General features: G+C 46.0%; 1 protein-coding gene across 1 annotated transcript in view; it reads right to left on the reverse strand.

Moving 5' to 3' along the window:
• The window catches only part of LOC115463477 (plexin-A3-like), a 362,021-nt gene that overhangs the window by 111,339 nt on the left and 231,162 nt on the right, over nucleotides 1–19,520 (reverse strand). The window contains 2 exon segments of the mRNA XM_030194015.1: nucleotides 1,459–1,555; nucleotides 13,627–13,827. Of these exon segments, the coding sequence (XP_030049875.1) occupies nucleotides 1,459–1,555; nucleotides 13,627–13,827 (298 nt within the window).

Consider the following 19,520-nt stretch of genomic DNA (forward strand, 5'->3'; position numbering starts at 1 on the left):
TCGGAGGGAGGGAGGGGGGACAACCCTGCAACTCGGAGGGAGGGAGGGGGGGACAACCCAGGAACTTGGAGGGAGGAGAGAGGGAAAGGAGAGAGAGAGGGGAGGGAGGGGGCCTGGAACTCGTAGGGAGGGAGGGAGAGGGGCCTGGAACTCGGAGGGAGGTAGAGGGGGGACGAGGGACGGAAAAGGGAGGGGGACGGGGGGAGAGGGAGAGGGAGGGGGAATGCACCACCTGTAAAAAAAAAAAAAAATTTCAGCACCCTCAATTATTTTGAAAAGTTGGCTCCTATGCATGGGTCTAACATCTCTTTCCCTGCCTTCCTACCTCCCTCCCTTCCACAGTAGATCTACCTTCTGCAGCAGCCAGCTGAGCTGACAGCAATCCCCACAGGCCAGATCCAGGACCATCTTTCTGCTGGCTGGATGCTGCTTTCTGACGCAACTTCCTGTTTTTGCATCAGAAGATGTTATCCAGCAGAGAGAAAGCCTCACAGCGGGCCTGTGGAAATCATCGTGTCAAGCTCAGCTGGCTGCTGCATAAGAGAGCTACCATGGTGAGAAGGGGGGAAAGAAGACAAAAGTGATGGACCCACCAGGGGAGGGGGAGCGCTGGAAGTGTGGAAGGGGGGATGCTGGACCCACAGAAATGTGACACTGGAAATGTGGTAGGGGACATGCTTGGCCTGCGGGAGGAGAGGGAGTGCTGGAAATGTGGGAGGGGGGCTGCTGAACCTGAAGAGAGAGGGGCACTGGAAATGAGGGAGGAGACTAATGGACCCAAAGGAGGGGCTGAAGAGAAGAGAGAAAGGCCACTGGACCACTGGGGGGGGGGGGGGGGCTAGCTGGAGGGAAAGAAGAGAGAGGCACTGGAATCTTGGGGGCGCTGGAGGGAAGGGAGAGAGAGCTGCTGGGCCCATGGGGGGGGGGGGGCAGGGAGAGAGGCACTGGATCCGTGGCAGGGGGACTGCTGGAGGGAAGGGAAGGGACAGAGGTGCTGGACCCTTGGCTGGCTGTGGGAGGGAAGGAAGAGAGGTGCTGGACCTGCAGGGAGGAAAGGGACACAGAGGGGCAATGCCAGTCATGGGAGGGGGTATATGGACACAGAGGGAAGATGCTAGACATGGAAGAGAATAGGAACACAGAATTGAGATACTGGACGCATCTCTGTGTCACTTTCCACTTCAGCGTATTCCTCCTTCTACCCTCTTGTACTACCTCCCCTCTTTCTCCTAGCCAGTCAGTCAGCTACTGAGGACTGGGGAAGCCTCACCTCTGTAAGCTGTCATTTGTGGAAGGGAGGAGAGGGTTGTACTGGGACCACTCCACATACACACACACACACACACACACACACACTCTGTATGTGTGCAGTTACCGGGGTTTCAACTGATGTCATATGGGTCAGGAGTTCCTGGAACAGGGAGAGGGGGAGGCAGAGGAGCAGCTCCATTTGCCTACCTTTGAAGTTGGCTGGCTTATCAATGTAGAAATCCCCGTCCCAGACGATGGAGAAATCCACAGAAATGTCGCCCGATTCGTTGCCATCATATGAGTACTGCAAAAAAGTGGAAGGAGATTGGGAGGAGTTAGTGTCCATCGGAAAGGCTTGAACACAGAACAACCACAGTGCTTCCCCTCCCAACACATAGGACAGTGCAGCAATCATGCTATAAACACTGGTATGTTCTATTTGCTGCTAGGTGATTATGCATTAATTTCTAAGACTAGTGCTTGACATTTGTAGCTGCCATCTCACAAATCCCCCAAACATGCACAGAAAGGTATAACCCGCCAAACATGATGGAGTCTTAGTTATAACCACATATTATCCCCAAGTATTTCTCCCTCTCTGAGCTGCACAGCACCCTCACTAATAGCCCATGACAGTAAAGTGATCTACAACACTGGAGTTGCTGAAGCTTCACCTGTATTTTGCCATTTGCAGGACACAGACTCTAGAAATCTGTCCGTCATCGGCCTCAGATCCACCATGCTGGATTTGGCTAATCTTCTTTCAGTCTTTTGCCATTTATGGGACACAGACCTTAGAAGTCCATCAGGCATCAGCCTCACTTCTCATTACTCATACCCAAGATAACACCTGAACAGCCATGTTGCATTTCCATTCTCTTTCTATTTAGGCATCCCCTCTGTCTATCCCATGCATTTTTTAATTCGCTCACCGTTTTTCTCTCTACCATCTCTCCTGGAAGGGCGTTCCAGGTGTCCACTACCCTCTCTGTGAAACGGTATTTCCTGATGTTACTCCTCAGTCTACCTCCCTGCAATCTCTATTCAGGTCCTCTAGTTCTACTGCCCCTACATCTCTAGCAGAGGTTTGTTTATATATTAATACCTTTCAAGTATTTCAATGTCTGTATCATATCGCCCGTCTCTCTTTCTCTCCTTTTCTCTAGCGTATACATATTGAAGTCCTCCAGTCTCTTCTCATACATCTTATGGAACAAGCTCTGTACCATTTTTGTTGCCTTCCTCTGAACTGCCTCAAGTCTTCTTATGCCCTTGAAGAGATACAGCCTACAAAACTGGACACAATTCTCCACATGGGGCCTCACCAACGATTAGTACAGGGGCATCAACACCTCCTTTCTTCTGCTGGTTATGCCTCTCTCTGTGTAGCACAGTATTGTTCGGGCAACAGACACTGCCTTGTCATATTAATTCGCCGCTTTGAGATCCTCAGGTCACCCCCCAAGGTCTTTCTCCTGATCCGTGCATGTCAGTCTCTTACCCCCTAGCACATACTGCTTAAGTCCATAGACCATAGACCATTATTAAATGGACTAGGGGAAAATCCACCATTTCTGGGATAAGCAGTATAAAATGTTTTGTACTTTTTTGGGATCTTGCCAGGTATTTGTAACCTGGATTGGCCACTGTTGGAAACAGGATGCTGGGCTTGATGGACCTTTGGTCTTTCCCAGTATGGCAATACTTATGTACTTATTCAACTATTCTAATTTTTGTAGATCTCTTCTCATGTTGTCCACTCCCTCCGGAGAGTCCACTCTGTTGCAAATCTTAGTGCAATCCACAAAAAGGCAACCTTCTCCTTCTAGTCCTTCAGCAGTGTCGCGCACAAATATGTTTTCAAAAATCTGCGGGCATCGTGGGGGTAATTCTATAAAGAAGGTGCCACGAATGTGTGTAAATGAACAGAATTTGGTCATATATGTGTGCCTTCTTTCTCTTTAATTTTTTAGTGCCTTTTTTTTGCTGTGTGACCAGACACTAGTGGGCAGAAATGTGAACACATTACACGTTTGATGCAAGATTTTGAAAGAATTATAAAAGATTTGGGGGAGGTTTTCGACGATGATTGTTCTGAGTCAGAAGGTGCTGTGGTCCTCAAGTTGAGTGGTTTACTGGATTATATGAACAGTGACCAGTTTCCACAGTGTTAACCTATGACTGCTGAGGCCTTTTTTCCCCTCCTTTTTAAATTAAAAAATTAAAAGAAGAGATAGAGAAAAAAATAAAAATAGTTTAAAAAGGAAAAAAAGATTCACAATAAACGGATGTGTATTTATACACTATTTAAGGTTAGAGTTGGTTTCCACATTTTTTTGGTTTGAGATGAGCTTTTTATCATAGAAGTTCAGTGCTTTTTGTGTACTTTGTCATCAGCTCTCAGCACCACAGTACTGCCCGGTTAGTGCCAGGGCAATCCGTGGGCAGAGTTAGGGAAAAACTGTCAGTTAAGTAGATACCGACCATCTTCAGTAATAGTACCTGCGTAGCTAAGTAAGCAGACACAACTGCCCAAAAGGCAGTCCTACATTTACCCACTTAACTATGCGGGTGCCAGCACCGATATTATAGAAATATAATTCTCTTATGTGTGGATGCTTTTGAGTGATTGGGTTAGGTCTTTCCTATTTAGAATTGAAGTTCTTTTCTTTTATTATTTGTATTTTATATTGGTAACTGCCTAGATCTGGCAACCTTTGACGGTATATAAAGTTTTTAATAAACATAAACACTGAATATTGGCCAGCACCCACTTAACTTCCGGGTCAGTGGCTGATCCTGAATATTTAATGCTGGTGCCTGGACATGGCTTGGTTTAATTCTGCCTGCGGCTGTCACTGGCTTTAAAACCACTGGCCACTGCAGGCTGAATATCGAAGCAACAGATTATGGAATATTATAATCTATGCCCAGGTTATTGGGGTCCTTTTACTAAGCCTAAAAAAAAAGTGGCCGGCACTGCTGTCAGCACGTGGGTTTCCTGTGCACTGCAGTCACTTTTACAGCAGCAGTAAAATGGCCACATTCAGGTTTTTTTTGTAATGGCCATGTACTAATTTCCCCAAGAGCCCTTACCGCCACCTATTTAGGAGATGGAAGGGCTCTTGCACTACTCCCGTGCTAATCGGGTAGTGCAAGTTAATGTGCCCTCTCTACCCAATTTGTGCAGGCATGCCTACTTTCTGACCCCAGACATGCCTCCCGTGCTGGAAAATAAAAAATATTTTCAGCGCGGAATTAGCATGTGCTAAGCAGAACTCTACCATGGGACGCCTCAGCGGTCCGTGGAAGTAATCTTTTAGCACTCGGTAGGCCTACCGCACCTTAGTAAAAGGTCTCCTTTGTGATTTAGGTACAATCGTTTATGCCAGATCTATTACCGGTGTAAATTAAATGTATATTTTATTGCACTGGTGTTCTATAAAGTAAGATAAGTGCTTTCATTTCCTTTATAGAACAGGCTCCAAACAGTTTTGGTGGAGATGAAAACAGTAATGGAATGCAAACATGCGTGGGATAAACACAAAGGAATCCTGTTTAGAAGGAATGGATCCACGGAAACTTAGCGGAGATTGGGTGGCAACACCGGTAATTGGGAAGCAAAACCAGTGAAGGGCAGACTTCTATGGTCTGTGCCCTGATCGTGACTGAATAGATACGGATGGGCTGGAGTGTAAATTTTAAGGGGCCTCAATGTTAGCTTCAGAACTTTTAGTACAAGAACAGTGCTGGGCAGACTTCTATGGTCTGTGCCCTGAGAATGGCAAGGACAAATCAAACTTGGGTATAAAGTATCGCATGCCATGTAAAATGAGTTTATCTCGTTGGGCAGATTGGATGGACCGTACAGGTCTTTATCTGCCGCCATTTACTATGTTACTAAACAGACTCCCCTTTATAGAATTGTGCTTTATTCCTCAAATTCTACAAATGGCACTCAAAATTACATGCACAAATTTGGGCACATGCCCAATTCGCATATGCAAGGAATTGAATAACGAGCCAGTTAGCACCAATAATTTGGTGCTAACAATCAATGATTGGCACCAATTGATAGCAATTTGAATTTACAAACGCATCTTCCCAGTCAGTATTCTATAAAGATGGGTTCTGTCCTCTCCTGGTTCTCCTCCTATCTCTCCCACTGCACCTTCAGAGTACACTCTCATGGATCTTCCTCCACCCCATCCCACTCTCTGTTGGAGTTCCCCAGGGATCTGTCCTTGGACCCCTTCTTTTTTTCAATCTACACCTCTTCCCTGGGCTCACTGATCTCATCTCATGGTTTCCAGTATCATCTTTATGCTGATGACACCCAGCTATATCTCTCCACACCAGACATCACCGCGGAGACCCAGGCCAAGGTATCGGCCTGCTTATCTGACATTGCTGCATAGATGTCCAACCGCCACCTGAAACTGAACATGTCCAAGACCGAGCTTATCGTCTTTCCACCAAAACCCACTTCTCCTCTTCCTCCACTCTCTATCTCAGTTGATGGCACCCTCATCCTCCCCGTTTCATCTGCCCGCAACCTCGGAGTCATCTTCGACTCCTCCCTCTCCTTCTCTGCGCATATCCAGCAGATAGCCAAGACCTGTCGCTTCTTTCTCTTTAACATCAGCAAAATTCGCCCTTTCCTCTCTGAGCACACCACCCGTACTCTCGTCCACGCTCTCATTACCTCTCGCCTTGACTACTGCAACCTACTCCTTACTGGCTTCCCACTTAGCCATCTATCCCCCCTTCAATCTGTTCAGAACTCTGCTGCACGTCTTATATTCCACCTGAACCGATATACTCATATCACCCCTCTTCTCAGGTCACTTCACTGGCTTTCAATCAGATACCGCATACAGTTCAAGCTTCTCCTTACCTACAAATGCACTCAGTCTGCAGCCCCTCATTACCCCTTACGTTCCCACCCGTAACCTCCGCTCACAGGACAAATCCCTCCTCTCAGTACCCTTCTCCACCACCGCCAACTCCAGGCTCCGCTCATTCTGCCTCGCCTCACCCTATGCTTGGAATCAACTTCCTGAGCCCTTACGCCAAGCCCCCTCCCTACCCATCTTCAAATCCTTGCTCAAAGCCCACCTCTTCAATGTTGCTTTTGGCACCTAACCTTTATACCTTTCAGGAAATCTAGACTGCCCCTATTTGACTGACTGTACATTTGTCCTTTAGATTGTAAGCTCCTTTGAGCAGGGACTGTCCTTCTATGTTAAATTGTACAGCGCTGCGTAACCCTAGTAGCGCTTTAGAAATGTCAAGTAGTAGTAGTAGTAGTGCATAAATTTTTAAGTGCACATCTGAAAAGAGGACGTAACCCTGGAAGAGGCATGGGCGGGTCAGGGGCATTCACTTCAAATGTGTGCAGTATTACAGAATGCAGGCGATCTGCACCTAATTTAGGCGCGAGGATTTACACCAGGTTTCAGTTGGTGTAAATTTTGAGTGCGGATCCCGGTGCTGAGCTCTATTCTATAAATGGCCCTGAAATATGTATAATGCTATATATGGAGCAGAAAGGGCAGCGCTGAGGTGTTTCAGGGGCAGAGCGGCAAATCTGTATAAATTATGGGCCCCATATTCAAAGGAGCAGGCAGGAGAGGCTCTTAACCAGGTAGTGCTGCTGAATATCTCCACTAACCAGCCATTCCCCAACCAGCTAGGTTAGGGGCAGAGTTTGGCGGAGCCACAACTTAGCTCGGTAGCTGCGATATTCGGTCCACTAACCGGCTAAGCCAGAGCATAAAGTTAGGACAGCAAAAAGGTTGCCCTAACTTTATGCAGCAAGTTAACTGGTCAGTGGTCTACTTCTTACGCTTATATAACATGTCCAACTAAATTAAACTGTAAGCCACATTGAGTACCTGATTGGAAAATGTGGGGTACAAATGCGGAAATCCTATATAATAAAACACACCTCCAACATTCTGAAGCTGACTGCATGGCTGAGGCATTCCTGCTCTCTGTATCCATCTCCTGAATTGACATCACGTACTTCCGGGTTCGTCACAAGCAGAAGTGACCAACCACACGAGGTTTCTCGGCTTCAGAATGTTGGAGGTACATTCTATTAAATAGGATTGGTCAGTTCCTTGAAGCACAGCCAGAGCTCAACGTCCTGTACAGTAACGCTCAGACACCAGAGAGAGAGGGGGGGTCTGACACCAGAGAGAGGGAGGGAGGGGGGGGGCTGACACCAGAGAGGGGGGGGGGAGGTATCTCTCACACACACACACTCTCTCTCTCTCACACTCTCTCTCTCTCTCTCTCTCACACTCTCTCTCTCTCTCTCTCTCACACACAGTCAATGTCTTTCTTTCTCTCTCTCACACACTGTACCTCACACACTCTATGTCTCACACTGTATCACATTCACTCTCTATGTGTCACACAGTCACTCACACACTCTCTTGGTCTCATACACTCAGTCTCACAGAGTCTGTGTCTCACACACACTCTCTCTCTTGCACACACTGTATCTGTGTGAAACACACTCTCTCTCTCTCACACTGTGTCTCACATACGCACTTGTACACACTCTCATTCTCACACATACACTCTCTCTCTCACAGACACACTTGCACCCAGACTCACTCTCTCTCTCTCTCACACACACACACACACACTCACTCGCACATTCACTCTCTCTCACACACACAGTCACTCTCACATACACTCTCTCAAACATACACACTCCGAGGAAAACATTGCTAGCGCCCGTTTCATTTGTGTCAGAAACAGGCCTTTTTTACTAGTAAATAAATAAAATATTGGCTGGTGCCCGGTAAACTTATGGTCAGTGAACATACCCAGATATTCAATGCCAGGAGCTGTTAAAGCCTCACCTCTTAATATCCGAGATATAGTCCAGCCTGCGGCAGCAAGTGGATTACAAGCTGCTTTTCACTGCCTGCTGAAGATTATCCTAGTATGTATACATTATACATTTGGCTTGGGTGTGGAAAAACCAAATATAACATAGCCAGTTAAGCCAATATTGGTAGGCTGACTAGCTAAGTTATAGCAGCCAAAAACAGATCTGCTATTTATGCGGGTCTATTTTGGCCACTAAACTTAGTCAGCCAATGAATATTGGTGCTAACTGGTTATGTCATGCAACATAGCCGGTGACCAGGCTAGCCGAACTGAATACTACCGCTTAGCAGGCTTATGGCTATTTAACCGGTCAGGAGTCATTCGTAGCCGGTTAAATAGTTTTAAATATCGGCCGGTATATGTACAGCGTCAATATTCATGGTTTTCTACATATAAGCTATATGTAGACGCCATCTATGTATAAGTATATACATTATTATACATATATCTTACAGTAGCATCTTCAGTGGCGCTGGTTATACATGAAACACTGCTGCACGCAGGAATAATTTCAAACATCTAGAATGGCCATTTCAAATTTTTCCCCAGACATCTTTACTGAAAATTGACTTGAAACAAGTATAGCCATGCAGACAGACAAACGGGCACATACAGCCAGAGGGAAGATTAACTAATACATTCACATACAGAAGAGAAAGTCACCAGTGTGTCCTGTGTACATCCTGTTTCGACAGGGTAGACAGGAACCCAGCAAAGGCTTAAGTGATGTGATGCTTGGAGGCCCTAATTCTGATCCCCCCTCCCCACTTCTTGGGTGAAATTAAGCACTTGTCTTCCTGGGCTCAGGGTGTGTGCATGCAATGGACTGTAACCCTTAAGATCTAAAATTAATCATCCACTTTTCCAAACCCAAGCTCAAGGTAAGATACATATTTCTGTGCCCCAGAGAACTTGATATAATAAAAGCATGAGATAAAACGTGAACTACTTTTAGCGCATACTTTAACCCTTGTGCTAAAAAATGTAGCAACACTCACATGTAGCAAGTGTTTAAAAATAAAGCAGAAAAAAAAAATCACACTGACTAAATCATGAGTAAAAGGAGAAATTTTGTATCACCTGCTAATATTTTTTTTCTTGAATCATACCAGACTAGTTTAGATGCATGATTTATGCCCTCTGACCAGTAGATGGAAAAAAGAGAACTGGTTCATTTCTATTTCCCTATATAAGCAACTGTGCAGCAGTTACCTCTACAGTATTCCTAGTCAAAGATGCCCAATAACATGACTACACCTCACGAACAAGGTACTTTCCCCAGCATAACAAGCTGCTTGCTCTCTCATGGGCCGATGATCAGAAGCAAATGCGAGCACTAGAGGCTATTAGAGCTATACTAGCACCAGCATCTATTACCGCCGCATGATCACAGCACCCGGTCGCGTAAAACAACACGCTCGCGGGCTCTGACCGCAAGTAGCATGCAAATGCATGCTAAACATATTCCTCCCCTATGATCAGCGGGCAGCGCACCAAACATTGGTGTGCTGTCCGCTGCAAACTCTACGCAAGAACGGAGCTGGCATTAGGATTTGCAGACCATTGGAGAAGAATGGTGAGCCCTGTCAAGCATGCATTTGCATGCTAGCTGGCCCCCCATTCCCCCCCCCCCCAATATAACCCCACCTTGCAGAAGCCCACTCTCAGGAACCCCAACCCCCCTCACCCCAAGCCAGCGACACAGGGGTTGGATGTCTGAAGGACCTCCAGTCCCCTTGACCCACCCTTGCACCCCCCCAAAAAAAAGCCCTCGTGGCCCAGTGGGCTGCAAACCAAGCCCCCCCCCAACCTGGTGGTCTAACGGCCCTCTTCCCCAAACCCACCATACCTTAAGTATTGGAGGAGGGAATAGTACACTCCTCTTTCAGCGCCGCCTTGAAAATAGCGGTGCCCAGCCCTGCCCAGTGCATCCTGGGATGCGCTAGGCGGGGCTTCACCCGCATATAAGGGAAACTCCCTTATATATTGGTGGAGCTTGCCCAGCGCATCCCAGGATGCACTGGGCAGGGCTGGGCGCCATTTTCAAGGTGGTGCTGGAAAAGGAGGGAGTGTAGTACTCCCTTATATGGTGGTAGAAACCTGAAATATCGTCCTGGTGGATGTGGTGGTGTCAAAAACAGTGACAAAATTGAAAAACACTTGGGATAAACACAAAGGATCCTTATATAAAAAAAGGACAGAATTAAATAAAAAATTAGATGACCTTCATACTTTAAAGAAGGCAGAGAGGAGTGTAACCTGGTACTAAACATAGATTGACTGAGCATGCCAGTAATATAAGATGGGGAAAAATGGAAGCCCCTTTAGTTTCCCATTGGATCGATTATGGTCACATGGTTGAAGATCTACAGTGTGTGGTATTAATCCAGCTGGCCCCTATGGAGCAGGGGGGCGATGTTAGTGTGGCACTATTGTCCATTTAACAGCGTTATATATTTACTTGGAACACGGTGGTTCCCAGGGGCCTCAATCTCGAGGTGGAATGGGTATGAGCTTGGGTGATTACTGACAGCTGCAGGTGCAGCTGGGCACTATTTAACTTCCGGTATAATGTGTAGCGTTATTCAGGTTCAGCGGTGTGATCCGAAGGGTGGCCGCGTTGGACGATATTATCCCTTTTGGTGAGTAGCCAGTTAGTTGGAATCAAGATTAATGTTAAAAGATGTGATGATTGCGATAGATTTGATTATAGGGTTTAGTGCATGGATATTTTTGTGCTATTTATTGTAGGATTGAGTTTGAGCATGGTTCCTCCTGATAAAGAACATTTTGAAATGCGATTTCGCATCGAGGAGCTAGAGGGGTTTACATGGATTTAAATGTAACCGGAAGGAGTTACTGTGGTTCCCTACGGAAGCCCTCGCCAAGCCAGGAAGCAACACTTAGCAAGCTGACTGCCCCGCTGTGAAAATTGGGTTCAACGGATCTGGTGGCCAGTGTGAGGTTGTATCGCTGCCGGCGGATCAAGAGAGTGGTTTGAAATCTTTTGTAACATTTACAAGCCTATTTTGAATACGTGCTAAAAAGACTTACGTGAGACTCTGCTGGTTCCTATTGAAGTACAACGGATATAGTTCTTTTCAAATGTACAGCATTGATATATTCACATAGGTATATGGAAGGAATATAGTGTTGCAGTGTAATAAGGATGTAAAAATTATAAGAATAAGGATGTATGGCTTGTGTGAGTGAGTCCTTAGGGTCCTCAGAGTTTTATGGGTTTATGAGTGTATTTAAATAAAGGATATAATTATTAAGTAAGTAATAACAGGGTACTGTGTTTACTGGTATTTATATATTGTACTCTGGGTTGAAACGATACTCCCCAGTATAAGTGAGAACTGCCATAATCAAGCCTTAGACTGGCCCTTTATTAAGAACAAGTCCACAGAACTTAATTGGTTTTTAGGAGGGGAAAGCGAGTTGGGAAAAGGTTAAGAGGCTCATTTTCAAAGCACATAGACTTACAATGTTACAAAGCTCCACAGTAACATATTTAAGTCTATGTGCTTTGAAAATGAGCACCAATGTGTCTTCTAAGCAAAACAAAAGCACTTTTCTCCAGGGCTGCCTCTACCATTAAGCAAATACTGGAGTGAATAAGGAATTAAAGGGAGGATAATTGGGTAACAGAGGGAAGAAGGGTGAATGAGGATTTGTTAGAACAGTGTAGAAAAAAAATGTCATGTTGGAAAAGAAATGTGGTTTAAAATTACTCAGGGGCAGGTCTACTCTGCAGTGCAGGCCCTCCTGTTTCCATGGTAACCGAGACAAGGCCTGCAGCATACCCTTGTCACTTGGCAAGCACTTTGTGTGTGTTTTTGGTTTTTTTTGGAGGGTTTTTATGGAGACTAGGGGGATGGGAATTGAGGTTTCACAGGTGTCTTAACATTCTCTTTCCTTACCTTTGTGCATCCAAGGCCTCACATTCTCTGCAAACCAAAATGTACAAGCCAAACAACCAGAGAATTTCAAAAAGGAAAAAACAGGTTTCCCCACAAGGAGAGAGAAAGATGAAAGGAAAAAAACAGGCTTCCCCACAAGGAGAGAGGAAGAAGAAATAAATTTATCATACAAAAACAAAAATAAATCACCTCCACCAGCATCTTAGTAACTCTCAAGCATAAATACACAGACACAATAGTCTTGAAAGCTTACATACATCATCTCTGAATAATTTTTTTCATGCTGGCCAATACAAAGATATCAGATTCAGCAAAGTATTCTGTTATTTTCCATAAATCAACATGGGTGCTACACTTTTAGACACATTCAAATGCCTGTCCCTTTTTACCCCTTATCTTCCAACCAACCCTCTTCAACAGCATCTAATGAAATGTTTTATAATCCCTTTGGGTATAGAGCTGAGGGAGTGTAGGGAGGGGGGAGGGGTGTACAAACAGAATACCACAGTTACTGCTGCCCACTTCTCCTCTCTTCTCCCCTTCCCCCAGCTCTGTTTTCTCATCCCTCTCCTTGCCTCTCAAGCTGGTTGATGAGTATGCTGGCTTATGAGCGCTTACTAGAGAGGGTGGGGAGGGGGCCCACACTGTTAATTCAATTACATCTGATTAGTGCAGAAAGCAGGGGCTTCTCAGAGGTCAGGCTTAATGGATGACCTCTGGTTCAGCAGGGGGTCTACAGGAGGGGAGCATGCATTAGTACACTCTACCCACAGACCAAGCCTGCTACATGCAGGGAGCTTAATGTCTACACAAGATGACAATTACACCCGGGGGCTAGCGTGTGCCTGGGAACAGCTGTGACAACAGTAATTCTCCATCAATTCTCTCTCCTTCCCTTCTTTCACATTCCCTCCTCTAGTTTCTCACAGCACAAATATACCTAGACAGCAAGCCACTAACATACAGACCTATAAAGAGATGCACATCTGTACAAACAAGCCAAATACACACCCAGATACAATCTCTCAGTTTTACAAAATAGTCTTGATCAGTCTATCACTAAAGCAACACTGGGCCTGACTCAGTAAATGGCACCCAAAGTTAGTCGTGGTTATGATCTGCGCCAAGATAGCATTCTGTAAAGAGCGTTCTGCGCAGAGCGTCCTTTACAAAATACTAGCTTGGCATACTTCACAAGCACTTGCGCCTGCCGAAAGCTTGTGTAAACACTCGTGCACAAATGTAGATATTCTATAACATTGAGCCTAATTTCTGACCCACCCACACCCTCTTTTGAGTCGCATGCTATGCAATTTTGGCGCACGTTATAGAATAAGGCATAGGGCCAATAACTGATTGTTAGCACCTGACTAATTAGTTTATGCTAAATTTGGGTGACCTATACAGAATCTAGGGGACTGCTCCTAATATTGGCCTTCCCATCCAACGCCCTCTTTGCCAAGATGCCCTTGGCACAGCCATCTCTTCCTAGGTCCCCCTGGTACCCTACATTACTGCTCTTAGCAGCATCCTCCCTTACCGAGGTATTCTGGCACTGCACACTGCTGCTGTTGAAGCGGACAGCAGGAACACGTTGCTGCTTGCCCTGGATGTTGAACACACACTCGTAGTTCTTCTGTCCAGACTGGGGCTGTGGCAAGTTTTTGGCTCTCAAGGTGATTGGCTGCACAACTCCTACTGGCACCAGAATCTCACCTGTTGGGATGATCTCTGGGCAGGCCTGCCAAAAAGATAGGAGAGAGAATAGAACGCTTTACATTTTCATCCCATACAGGATGCTCCAGAGTAGTGAACTAGGATTCAGATGTCTGCCAATTCTGCTTGTAGGTTCATGGATAGAAAGTGTAAGCTAATTTTCAAAGAGGAATGCCCTGTGGAGTTTCCTTTGAAAATGAGGTTGGTGCACACGCCATAGGCCCTCTGTCCCTGCATTAAAAGTACGCACACTAATTTGAAAAAAGCAATCACCATCCTTACCTTCCTTCCCACCAACTTTTTTTTTATAGGGGTAAACACACATTACCCATATAAATACTTGTAAACGTTGCAAACAGCACTATATAAGGTAAAAGCAGCTAAGCACATAGGTAAACAGTGTGCCCCACAAAAATCCTCCAGCTACAGCAGCTGAGAATTTGTTCCCTACTCAAAGGAATTTATAGTCGGTATAATAACCATGAGTTCATTTCTGCTGCTCTCTTCGTTGGAAACCCATATATACAACAAATTTCAGAATCACTAGCTAGTCTTTGCATACCAGATGTGGTGGTTCATTGGGATGCGCTACAAGGAGGTACAGTAGGAGGTTGGAGATAAAGCCTCTGGCTATGTGCTTCCTCCTGCCCCCACTAAAGGCTGTAATCTTCAGAAGACGACCTATGAAGCCTTAATATGCTCACTTCATCTGTTTATAAATACATTTATATGCTTTTGTGCAGGCACACATCTGTTCAAACAAAAAGCTAACATAACTGAATTACAGCACAGGGAAAATATCAACAGTCTTTAGTATAAAAATTCTTTGAGGCTCAGGATATATTGCTACACCTCTTTATGACTGTTCTCCATACCTCCCCTTCTCTTTACATCTTCTCATCCCTCTATATGTGTCTCCCTCGTGCCACTTTCTTCCCCCTCTCAGTACCCTCTGTGTCAATTTCCAGAGCCAGCTCAAGAGATTGTGGTGCCCCAGACAAACTTTTGTTTTTGCATGCCCCCACCCCCAATGTCCTGCCTACCATCTGTCCCACTCCCCTGTCCTCTACGTTGGGGCCAATCTGGGGATATGAGCTGCACAAACTACATATAAATACAATCAGAAAAAAAATTGGAACATTTCATTCAGTTGGATCATCTCTTACTACAGCTGGAATTCTGTGCCAAAAAAAAAACAAATTCTGCAAAATTCTGTTCACATAATTTGCAAATTCTGCAAGTTTATTTGGCACAATTTAACCAATACGTTTTTGCAGCCCCTGCCCACCCACAGCATCCCCCCATTTTTTTACAGCCCCTCCCTCATCCACACATAGCATTCCTCTTTTTTTGCAGCCCCCCCTCCCTCCCTCACAGCACCCCCCTTTTCTTGCAGCGCCCTTCCACCCACCCAATCCCTTTTTTTACAGTCACCCATAGCAACCCCCTTTTTATAGCTCCTCCCTCCCCCACGCATAGCATCCCCCTTTTTTGCAGCCCCTCCCACCCACAGCATCCCTTTTTTTACAGTCACCCACAGCATCCCCCTTTTTTTAGTCCCTCCCTCCCCCACACATAGCATTCCCCTTTTTTTGCAGCCCCCATCCTCCCTCCCTCACAGCATGCCCCTTTTTTAGCAGCTCCCTCCCTCCCTCACAGCATGCCCCTTTTACAGACCCCTCCCACAGCATCCTTTTTTTTTTAGTAACCCACAACATTCCCCCTTTTTTATGCAGCCCCTCTTCCAGCCACCCCCTTACTCACCCGTGGTGTAGGAGGAGCTGCACCAGGAGAATCTCTTCAGAGCAGGAAAGAACCCCACTCTTTCCTGCCCTGCTGCCCTCTCACTGGTACTGTGTTTTTTCCAAATAGCCACTAAGATTTCAAGCAGTAGCCTCACAAGATTACCACTTGAAGTCTCAGTGGCCATTTTGAAAAAGCACAACAGCGAGGCTAAGAGCGGTAGCGGTAGGGCAGGAAAGAGTGGGGTTCTTTCCTGCCCCCGAAGAGGCCACATAGACCACCAGGGCGTGCTGTGTTCAGGTAGGTGAGTGGGCAGGGTCGGGCGGTGGCAGCAGCAGGTGGGGGGTCGGGCATCATTGTCGGGCGACAGCGGGTGGGGGGGTCATGCGAGTGAGCAGGCGGGAAAGAGCACAGAATCTGGCAATAGCAGGCGTGGGGGTCGAGCAACAGTGTCGGGTGAGGGGAGAGCGCAGATTCTGCACAGAAATATTGAATTCTGCGCGACTGTGGAATTTTGTACAAATTCTATGGTTCACAGTCATGCAGAATTCTGGCAGGAGTAATCTCTGGCAGACAAGGTCAAATGATTTGGAAGACTGAAGAGAATAAGAGGTAGTGGAAACGTGTGGGGGAGAAGAAAATGCCAGCATGGTATTCACACTGTCCATACATTCAGCGCTGCTAACCTTTAGACAGTGGCACTAAATATATGGACAAACAGTAAATATGACAGCTAAATATTTACACTTATGAGGTACAAAGTTAACATAAAAAGAAAACAAGCAACCTGACTCTTCTAGTTGAAGTGAACTGAAACTCACCAGTATATGGAAAGGAAAAAAAGACCTCAGAAACCGCTAAGCCAGACTTTTTCGAAACGCTTATGATGGGTTCACTTATCTTTCATTGGTCTTTAAAGAACCTCTTATTTTTTTAATAATGTATTGCTAGTGCCAAAAATCTGCTCAGTTAAAAAAATCTGCACCTTTTCACTGTGCTTTACTTTTCTAAGGCAATCTTCAGCACTCTATTTTGCATTGGGGTTTGGAGAAAGGTGGATGGGGGTGCGTGTGTGTCTTTGGGGGCAGGGGGGCTGGAGAATGGTGGATTGTGTGTGTGTGTGTGTGTGCCCCCCCCCCAGCTACCACTGTATCTTTCTCCTCACCCTATCCCCCATGACTAGCCTTCAGCTTGCTGCTCCCATCCCCATGGCACATTCACCCCTTTACTCTGCCACCAATCCACCCCCCTCATGGCATATGATTCATCCCCTTTACTCTGTCTTCAGTTCTTCCCCCCCCCCCCCCACCCCCATTGCACATGATTCACCCCTTCCCTCCACCCTGATCTCCCAATGAAAACTCATCTTTTCTTTTTCAGCCACGGCAGCGGCTCAGTTGTCACACTCTCTTCCTGTTCCCTCCCCAGCTGAGCTCCCCAGCAAGAAGGAAGTGAACTGCGGTACAGCGGGTAACGGGTCACTTCCTCCTTGCCAAGTGAGCTCAGCAGGGGAGGGAAGAGAGTGGAAGCTGAGCCGCTGTTGCCAGTGCCTGCCATGATTTCTGCCATGGGAGGTGGGTGGGAGGTAGGAGAAGAGAGCTAAGCCGGAGCTGCTTGCTGCCTTATGGTCCGGCAAAACCCTGGTGCCAAGTCGCCACGGTGATGGAAAAATTGAGCCTGGCACCTGGGGTTTGTTGAGCCCTGGCTTAATTCTGTGGGTCAGGTGACATCATGGGCTTGGGCATTTGGCACCTTTTAGCGCCAGCGCCCTGGACCTGAGCCTCACCTGGTCTATAGGATAAGGCCGGACCTGTCAATTTAGCAGGACCACAACTCTTCTTCCTTATTTAAAACATTGCCACTACTGCCTGAACCTCATTAAGCATTGTAGAAGCTCTCTGGGCTCCCTTCCCCCCTTCCCAGTGGGGGAACCCACTTCAGGGGTATTAGTTTTGAACCAGTGTGGGGCAGGGGGTAGGAAGGTAAGAGAAGAGAGCATGTATTTCCCACTTTAGACAACCATGGCAACCAGCTTGAAAACAGACCAACGGATTGACTGGACGGTCTAACCAGACAAGGAAGAGGAGGAGGAGAGAAATAAAAATGAGGTCATCCACCCTCTCCAGTGACCCGTAATCATCCTGCATTTTACACAATCTCAATGCAGAGTGTGTGAGACAGAAAGAAGAAAGCGAACAAGAGAAAGCAAATAGAATAAGGTCACAGGATAAAGCGGGGAGGCCAAACCCTCTCCTTAGAAAACAGAAGCCAACTTCTTGGTGCAGGCTTTGCATTTTCTCTCTTAATATTAAGCTGCCCCAAAACTTGACTGCCATCCTGAACAATTGAGGACTGTATTATTCAGGGCTGGAATAAACTAGATTCTTTGCAAGCCGTGATTTCTTCTATAAGAATATAAGTCCTGCCACAAGGGGAGGGATGGTCTTTGTGCATAAGCTTTTCAAACCACACGGGTCCCCTTTTCAGATGCGACTGGCAAGGTCTTCAAAAGCTCACAAACATCATCGTGGGGTAATTCTTAGGTCAGTCCAATAAAATGGTATTTATTACAGTCTGCAAAGAATCCACTTAAATTTGAGCTAGAAAGCTGTGCTAGCCCCCATAACACCGGCTCACTGCTATTTTTACATGTCCAGATCCTGTAACCTAGAAGTGGCCGCAACCCCTGTTGCTCTAAAACATTTTTAATAGTAAGTAGCTTTGCATTCTTGTTTGGACACAAGAATGACACTTTTCAGAGGAATTTTCATGCAATAGATAATAGCATGTGTTTCAACAAATATAACAATACCAGACTCTTCTTCATCACTTTTTTCCAACAGCAATTTCATCTTACAAGAACAAAAAAGGCCTCTTCCCTCTCCCATGTTTTCCAGCATCTTTGACCCCCTGGCACTTCATTTCTCCTCTCCTTTATCATATCCCTGTTAAAATTGCCATGGATTAAAATTCACTAAAGATTGTTAATAAATTATCAGGAGGCCTTATCAGCCACTGTTCCCTTCCCTGCTTCCCCCTCCTCCTCTCCCCTTTCCCAACCTGCACAGCCCGATGGGAAGCTAGGCCCAAGGCTTCTCCGAGCCGCTGTTTCCATAGCAACCAGGGCCTGTTTCTTCACTGCTGGGTACCAGAGAGAAGCTGAGGAGGGGGAGGCGCGAGAAAGTCTGGAGATGCTGCTAATAGAAGAAGCTAAGTTGTGAATGTGTGTGCACCGAGGTTTCACGACTAGCAGGACCCCCAAGGGTTTATACAACCTCCTTTTGTCTCCTTGTTGTTTTCATTTCTCTTCTTTCTAGCCTCCTTGCAATATGCCACACAACAAGCAGCACCAAATATACATGTTCACAGTATCAAATCAAAATACCTCAACTAATTTGTGATATTCCGCAAAACAGAAGGTGGCCATGTTAGCAAGAGAAAAGGCAATTACCTCACATGCTTCCAGATCTGACTGGTCCATGTTGGTTGTGAGGTCACAAATGAGGACATTCACCCACAACAGTTTAACCAGCCAGATTCTGTGACACATTTACTAACATGACCACTTCCAGAGCATAATATTGGCAAACTTCATCCAGATTCAACCTTAATTCCCCAGAACTGCTACACTGATACAAGTACTTATTATCCCTCACCTTCAACTGTTCAACAGGTTATATCATTAAGCAGCAGATAAACTGCAGGGAGGAAGGTGGTTAGTGACAGCATGGGTGTGCTACCACCTGCAGAGCAATTCAATTCCCTCACTATTTTTCTCTTTGGCTGCAGGAAAGGAAATAAAAAAGCAACCACATATAGTTTTGGTTTATCTCCTGCATGGTGGACAAGGCAATAGAAGTTGGAAGTGTTATGGCAAGGTGTAGTGTCCTGTGACAACATATAAGCTGATGATGTTAACAGAGAGGTGTCACTGTATGTAAGTTCATGTGTTATTGGGGAGCAATTAGAGAATCT

Source organism: Microcaecilia unicolor, chromosome 2 (assembly GCF_901765095.1).
Source record: "Microcaecilia unicolor chromosome 2, aMicUni1.1, whole genome shotgun sequence".
Taxonomy (NCBI): Eukaryota; Metazoa; Chordata; class Amphibia; order Gymnophiona; family Siphonopidae; genus Microcaecilia; species Microcaecilia unicolor.